Source organism: Clarias gariepinus, chromosome 8, assembly GCF_024256425.1.
Source record: "Clarias gariepinus isolate MV-2021 ecotype Netherlands chromosome 8, CGAR_prim_01v2, whole genome shotgun sequence".
NCBI lineage: Eukaryota > Metazoa > Chordata > Actinopteri > Siluriformes > Clariidae > Clarias > Clarias gariepinus.
In genome coordinates, this window is record NC_071107.1 from 18,754,821 (window position 1) to 18,763,357 (window position 8,537).

Consider the following 8,537-nt stretch of genomic DNA (forward strand, 5'->3'; position numbering starts at 1 on the left):
CTACTAAGCCAAGTACCTTCTGCGTAATTTTTTCTTTTTTTTGTAATGATGATATACAAGTGATATACAAGTATTATCTTCTGATGATATACAATGATGATATACAGTACAAGTATTATCTTATAGTAAATTATAGATACATTTGACTTTAAGATTTTTTACTTAATTGCAGGATCCTTTAAAAACATACGTAAAAGTATTCAGGAGTGTATATGTTTTAGCTACTGTACAAATACATTGATCACGATATTTTAAAGAATAAAGCTGGTAAAAAAAACTTGTGTGGAGAAAATCACAATAGAAAAATACAATAGTGAAAACACAGCTTGTTATATTTTACATCTTAATTTGTTAAGCATAATAGAAATCCAGCATAGTGTACCATAGGGCTAAAGGCCCAAATTAAGCAAAAAAAAAAAAAAAGTCCCCTCACTTACTAGTAATTAGTAATAGGTGATTTACGTATAAAAAAATTACTGAGATATTATTATAAATATGATAAAACAAAAATGTAGCAGGCAAAATCTGGAAACTGAGCAAAGGTTTGTTTGCTGGTTGTGAAGCTTCCTGCATCATGATGAAAGTATACTGTATATTGTTCTGTTTTCTATTGCCTTTATATCAAGGCGTGTATAGCCCAGGAGTGTTTCTTTTTTTAAACATAAAACAAGACATCATTAACCCCTTAAACTTTGACTTGAACCCTGAGCATACATTCATTGCTCATATACCTATATACCACTATGTGGGGAAAGGTATGTAGACACCTGACTATGACACCTATACAGTATGTGGGTCTTCCCCAAATTGTTTCCAGTTTAAATCACAGAACAGTCAAGATTCTTTTGTTTGCAATAGCACTAAGATTTTCTTTAGCCAAAACTAAGGGGCCCAAACCTTTTCCAGCATAAAAAAGAGAAAAAAATTATATTGTTAAAATGCTATGGATTTAAGATTTTCACATGCACACATAATCATTCATAAATGTATTGATATAACAGATATGAGAACAGAACTCGAAGCATGAACACCAAGGACAGTAGGATGCACAGGATGTTTAGTAGATAGTAAAGTGATGTGCGTTAAAGGAACAAACACAATCTGTTTCATTCTCAAATAGAGATGAATCCGGCTCTGCTTCCTTTCACTCAATCAGCCATGCTTGGCCAATTCCGCCATGCCTCGCTCCCTCTAAACACCCATAACCATTAATCCCAGACATATTATTTATATTGTCTAATTGTAAAGAGGATGAATTATCAATTATGGCTAGTGCTTAATTGCCCTTCATAAAGTTAGCTTCCCCCTGGCTTTAAAGTGGGCTATTTAAACAATGTAACTAATAACCCAATCCTTTACATGGAGAATACATCTTCATTGTTGAGAGCAGCGAGTGTGAGAGTCACTCCTAATTTAACGGGCAATCGAGGGAAGGCATGCAGGTGGCACCAGGGGGACTCGTTAAGCGTTAATGAATTATGACACGACCTTCCGAGAGAACAATGAGGAATTAATGCAAGCAGTGACAGACAACCTCACATCTGCCTAAGCCGTATATTCCAAGACCCTGCATAGGGTAGGGCTGTGTGTATATATTTCTTAACAACAAATTCTGACAAAAGCTATAAATGAAGTTGAATCTATAGTGTGACAAAAGACATTAGTACTTTTTAGTGTCTTCAAAGATGCTTAAAGTGATACAAATAAAGCTAATAAAGATATATAAATAAAGCTAATAAAGCTATAGTGAAGGACAGAGTTTGCCCTTTTAAGGTTAATTAGTTACCTTTATTTTCTTTAAGGTTACCTCACATTTTCTCCACTTTTTTCAATATTACAACAAACATAGGGCTGTACAATCATTGTAAAGATTTTTTTTTGGTTGTTATTGGAGTAGGTGAACTGACCTTTACCTGTGAATTTGTTTGTGTGTGAGTGGGTGCAGACAGGAGTGGTGGTTTGTTAGTGAGGGAATGACAGAGTCCCTTGGTGTAATTGCCCTCCCCTGAAAATGTGCAGGCCTTTAACAAATCGCTCTGTGACTTTCCACATCTGCTCCATGTCAGCATCTGGCAGAGGCGCTCAGCCATCCCGGGCGCAACGAAGAGCCCTCATTAGAGCCACTGCTGAACAACTAGAAGTGCTAGGACAATTATGGGACAATGAAGCCGACCTTGTACCCACCTCAACACCCTTTTTTTTTGTAGTAGTAGTAGTAGTAGTAGTATGACTGCAAGAGAGTTTCTGTTGATCTCCACATGCATGCAAGTGATGCTATAATTAAACACAATGTACATTAATTTACTGATGTTTCTATATGACATAATCTGCCTCATTTAGAAATCAGTTAATCTTTTATGATGGACTCTTCAGTGTATTTACAGGGAGCATGCCTTTTTATTCAAACTAAAAGATAGAAGAAACTTCTTTCACAATTTCACATTCTGACATTTCAGACTTCAAAAGGCAGACACAGTCAACCCTCCATTCTTTTTTCCTAGACACACTATGGACATAAACATGAGGGAGAAAGGCTGACAAAGGGAACAGCTCTCTCTGTGAATGGAATCCCACCCAGTGTGGTGAATCCCACCATTATACAAATTATCCAATGTGTAGCAAACAGCCTTCCTGGTGTGGCACTGATTTTATGGACGTAGGAATGCAGAAACGGTGGGAGGTTTCGTCTATAAGTGTGCCCTCTCCACAGGCACCCTTGCTTCCTGGCTGTGAGCTCTTCTGATCTCTGCTGCCTGGAGCATCACTCTGTGGACATAACTGCTCCAAGCAGCTGCTGCTCTTTTTAGACAGCCTCTTTCCACCCTTGCAAATTTTATACTAACAATACCTGTATCTGCATTGTTACTGAGTTCCTAGCCCTGTGTAAACAAATGTGCGTACGGTGTGGGCCATAGAGAGGAAGTTGTAAACCATCAATAAGAGCTCATTCATATGGAGTTTCTCAGTTAGTAGTCTCACATATGCTAATGAAGACAAACAGTAGACTCAGTGGGGACCAGGTTGTGATCAAGAAAGATGGTTGGTCACTACTGGCAAACAAGGCAGAACAAAACCCCATGGGACAGGAGATTAAATTGGTCCTGACATAAAGGATAAGTGAATAGAGGAAACGTCATGCTCATTGAAGTCTGAAAACTGAATTTTACCCTTTACTATTTCGTTTAGTAATTATTTGCATACATTTCTCGAATTGACATGAGTAAGAGTACAATTTTTAAATTTAAAAATTATTAAAATTCTGGGATTTCTGTCTTTAAAAATGTCATGCCACTTGACATAAGATAAGATCCTAATCCAATATTTTTTATTGATTTGTAGTTCAGGACATTAACCATCACCACAACAATCAGATACTAAATTTAACTTTTTATCAAGTTCTAATCAGACTGAATGAAACAGCCATATAAGGTCCAATATTTTAGACATTGTGCTTAGTAAGTGTGGTAAGTGAACTACCTAATCAGACAGTCACACGACTTTATGGTTCAATGGTAAACCGCTCTTTACCGAGGCCAAGCACTGTTGGTCTCTTTTATCAGTGTTAGACACCCGCTGAGCGCATTGATCCACAATGTAGGTGACCTGAGTAGCAGCAGCAGCTACATTATAAATATGATCAAAACTAGGCAGATAGTGCAGATGGACTAGCACAATGCAAAGTGATTATAATAAACCTACACACAGTTCTACGTGTAGATTTAATCACCGTAAATGATAAAAAGGATTGTGTTCTCTTACATAGACCTCTTCCGAGACATAGAACTCATACAGAAAAGTCCCATGAACAAAATTTAGACAGACTTTTAAACATTTCTCATGTTATTTCACATGTCCATCATTGACATGCAGTGCATTGTGATTTTTTTAATTATTTAAAAAATATATTTTATTATTAATTATCTTAATTTTTTTCTATGGGTGATAAAACAAGTATTTGATTTTACAGGAGCACTTTCAGTGCAAAACATGTTTAAATTCCTATGTGAAACGTCCATAAGCAATTGCATTGGAGCTGTTGTTTTAAAATATGTGTAATATACTTTTTTATGTGTAAAGGTGTTGGTGTATAATATGCAAAAAGGGGAGTGAAGTCAGAGAAAGTGGATGGTTATACTTTTGCATGGTATTGAAAAACAAGATGATTAGATAGAGCATTAAAACTATATTGTAGTCCTTGATGGTTTCTTAGGGGGTAATCATGTGGATTTGGGTTACACTCTTAGAGCTTTTTCTAATTGGGAAATAGGTTACAGTAATTGGGTTTCTTAAGTGTTTTTTATTCATTATTTTATTTATTTATTTATTTATTTATTTATTTATGTTTGATCATATAGCCTAGCCTGTGGCAGTTAAATGTAAACAAGTTTACAAAATTAAGAAAACTCATGGCACGGCAAAAATGTGGGCATTAGAGAAACCATTTTCTCGAATGCTTTGATTTACTTGTGTTGAGAACAGGTTGTGAATTTGACTTAATTTCTATTGATGATCTTAAACGGTCCGGTGCTCTCGTCCTACCACCTGCCACTCAGGCCTCCCTGTGGAGCAGAGCATTTTATTGATTTAAATGTGTAGGGATTTAAGTGCCGCCTTGTTTACGCCAATTAAGAAAGAGTCGGGCTTGGGGTCTAGCCGTCAGTTTGCTAGTCACGTGGCCCGAGAGAGCGCGCGCCTGTTCGAAAGCGGCTCAAAGTAAAGAGCGCGCGCTGCTCCATCTACTGTATAGCTTACATTCCGCGAAGAAGGCAACACACACACCTACCCCTGCGTCTACACGCGCTCCGGGATAAGCTCACACATCACTCCATTCACACACTCACACACCCACACACGCGCGCATCCACCTTTCCATCTACACACCGCTCGCATTCGTGCAGCAGTCTGTCACCGTTGAACAGGAAAACGTTTACAGGAGCGCGAGAGTAAAGGAGGCAGAAACCTCGTTCTTGCTCTGGTATCCACTGGGCAGCGCGCCCCACTCAAGATGTTTGAACATCAGGAGAATCCCGCGCTGAAAACAACGACCGGTCACAGAATTTCCTTCTCTGTTATGGACATTTTGGACCCTCACAAGTTCACGCGTAAAAAGCTAGACGGACTTTCCACAGCGAACACTGAGACGCCTTTTCGGAGAACAGAGTTTGACAACATGTCCAGTTCACCCTCTGGCAGAGACACTCCTTCTCCAACTGAGTCATTACTTAGTAACAAAAATCCAGGTAAAGCACGTGCTCTTATTGCTTAATTAATGGGTGTTTTTCTTTGTTTGTTTGTTTGTTTGTTAACAGTACAGTCCGTGTAACAGTGCGATCAACTCCCGTGAAGTGAATTATAATTTAAAGATTAGAGAGAAATAGCTATTATAAAATCCCCCTTTTTTTATTACAGTAGAAATGTTAAAAGGTACCGCAAAAATAATGCACAGTATTTCTCTCTTTTTTTGCAAGAGAAATAACCTAGTTTTCATGCGTGCTTATTTTATTTTGAATATATATATAAACATTATATATATTTTTTACTTTGCTGCACCTATATGACCTTCCCCTAATTTCCAAGGCCGTGTTTCCTTCCCCAGTCACAAAGAGCCGTTTGCTGCAGCTGAGAGTGTGATTGGCATAGGGGCAGGGAGGGCAGATAATTGTTTAAATCGCCCCATTGAGGATGCCTGCGCTGACTTTGATCGATATTCCATTACTGGATCCTGCATATCTCCCTCCAGCACCTTGCAGGTAGCTACAAACTTTAAACCCCCTTCCATGTCTGATCCCAAATATCGCTCGATTAAAACTTCCCTTTAAATAGATGACATTTATCGATTTGCCGACAAATATGAAACTCTATTAGCACGTCACGGGTAGACGGTAGGGCTGGATTTAACCGGGATTTCTTTCCGCGACATGACATTTGAAGCGATGTGTGATTTATAAATTATTAAGGGATTATAGCCCAATCCACCCAAGTCCCCTCCTTAACCTTCGCTTCTTTGCTGGCACATAGCTCTCGATCTATATCTTTACCCCACTGGTTCATGGTCCCAGTCCTGCGCTACGAGGCGAGTTTCCTCCCAAATATAGACTGATTTCTTTTTAAAGATATTTAGCTATGTTTGTTTATTTATTTGCCTGTAACCTGTAAACACCTATGTCATGTATGCTGTTCGAACAGATTTTATACACGTGCTTTAAGCATAATACTCCACAACTGCTGTGTAGACTATTTTATAATATTGTGTATACATTTCTGTATGTAATTATCTAAATGTAAGGAATTTTTTTTAAATGTAAAGCTCTTCATTTCCAAAAGTAATGCTCTTCATCTTTTAACCTTAATTGCTGTTGACGCTGTTAATTTGTGAAGTAGTGAAGCATTAATGGGAAAGTAGAATAATTTTGCAGTTTAAGGTCATATACAGTCAGTGCGTTTACTTTCAATATCAATAAAATCAAATAAATGCGCAAAAGATGTGTTTTGCGCATTTATTTGACAGGACAGGACAACTCATTAAAGTAGGATTGGCTAAGTAATTAAAATCACTGTCAATAAATTAATTTGGAAGAATGTGGATTTAACATTGCATTAAGTTTGAAAAGTATTTTTATGAAATGATAAATTTTTGGCGTGAGATAGAGTTGGTACACTTGTTCTAATAATAAGTGTCTGTATATGAACAGGTGAATGCACAGAAGAGGAGCGGTGCAACTCGCCACACACGCCTGAAGTGGAGGCCCCCACCCTCGCAGACACACATTCTCGGCTCTCTTGTCCCAAAGATCCGGATGAGGCGGACGGCGATGAAGAAAGCAGCAGTGTTAACGGTGTCGCAGACGCATCGAGCACGGAGGATCCCGCGCGCCGCCGCCGCCGGTCCCGGGCCGATCACGGGAGCGCGCGCCCCCGACGCGCCAGAACCGCGTTCACATACGAGCAGCTGGTGGCGCTGGAGAACAAGTTCCGCGCAACGCGCTACCTGTCCGTGTGCGAGAGACTGAACCTGGCGCTGGCGCTCAGTCTGACAGAGACCCAGGTGAAGATCTGGTTTCAGAACCGCCGAACAAAATGGAAGAAACAAAATCCAGGAGCTGCAGACAGCATCCTGCAAACGTCGAGCTCGAGCGTAAGTCCGGGTCCGGGACTGTGCGGGTCAGCCGTGGTGGGATTTCACTCTTTCCCGCCTTTCAGTGGCGGAAATGGTATCTTCCACTCTTCCAGTGCCGTACCAATATCATCTTCTAGTACGCTTCTGCGTCCGTTATTTTCTAGGGGCTACCTGCAGCCCACCTTCTTCCAGCCTCATTTATAAAGAGCAAGATGAACTACCAAAGCAAGTGAAGTGGAAAGACAAACTTAAAGAAAAGTGATGACGTAAAAATAACAATGCACAGGACTTAAATTTTCATGCCATTCTCTTAAATCCAGCACACATGAGCTGTAGAGCTGCAGATAAAAAATAATAAAATACAAACAAGCTAAATCTAAAATACTTGCCTACAAGTGCTACTAAACCACAGACCATACTGTAACTCTGTCATGGGACACATTTTATGAACTAAGATCAAAACTTGTTAATACCTTATTATCTGCCATCCGCAACAACATATTTATGTTGTCACAAGATGCATCACTGTATCCTTTAATCAAAAAAGGTGTTTATATTAGTGATTTCAATTATATATGTGCTATAAACGACATTAAATACAATTATTTAACAGAATAATACGGAAAACTGTAAAAAATGGAAATGTATAATAAAACCAAATGTAAAAAGGTGGTTTGAGTCTTTGATTTTAGGTTCTACAGCAAGAAATGTACCCCATACACACATTGTCAAAATGTGAACAGACTTAAAAAATAGACACTCATAGTTTTAAAATAAAAAAGTGGATGCATAAAAATCTGTTTCCGTTTTGAACAAGTAACGTTTAGCTATTAGTAAATAATTAATATGTAACGTTCCTGTAATGGATTTTAAAAGCAACACATCTTCTATAGGCGTGGAATGGGAGGGGTTGCTCTCAACAGATACAGCATTTGAAGAAAAATGTTGTTTTCACTTAAATCAGCGAAATATGTCATTTGGACAGGAGCCCTTTTTTGCTTACAACAAAAAAAAAAACTGTATTTGAACAATGAAACAATAGTACTAATGCGAAAATGTACATTAAAATTATTTTTTGCCTCATGTAGCTTTTGATCTTGTCTATTTCACTACAATATATTAAGTTTTAAATGTACATGCTTTTATTTGATAAATTTAACATAACCATACAATAATTTATTAATAATCACTATTTTTTTTCTTTTTTCAATTTACGAATTTAACTTAAAAGTAAATTCTGCTCTTAATTTAAATATGTTGATACCTGAATACCGTTTTTCAGAGTGATATGTCGTGACATGTATTGTGTTGTCAGTTTTAAGAAGATCATTAGGTATGTGGCTGGGTAATAATTAAACCCTTAAAAGTAGTACAGAGTCTGTATTTTTAAGTCTACTGTACGTTACTGTATAACAAAACA

At 38.0% G+C, this 8,537-nt stretch overlaps 1 protein-coding gene across 1 annotated transcript; it reads left to right on the forward strand.

The window, feature by feature from the left end:
* Positions 1 to 5,005: 5,005 nt before the first annotated feature.
* On the forward strand, positions 5,006 to 7,321 carry nkx1.2la (NK1 transcription factor related 2-like,a). Its single transcript, XM_053503031.1, has 2 exons — positions 5,006 to 5,240; positions 6,693 to 7,321. Exons 1-2 carry the CDS (start codon positions 5,006 to 5,008, stop codon positions 7,319 to 7,321), a joined length of 864 nt encoding a protein of 287 aa, XP_053359006.1.
* The last annotated feature ends 1,216 nt before the right edge of the window (positions 7,322 to 8,537 follow it).

Excerpts from the sequence above, each read along its gene's own strand:
- nkx1.2la (XM_053503031.1), top strand. The coding sequence starts at position 5,006 with ATGTTTGAACATCAGGAGAATCCCGCGCTGAAAACAACGACCGGTCAC. Across the intron at positions 5,241-6,692 it reads ACTTAGTAACAAAAATCCAG|GTGAATGCACAGAAGAGGAG; the intron begins GTAAAGCACGTG and ends GTATATGAACAG.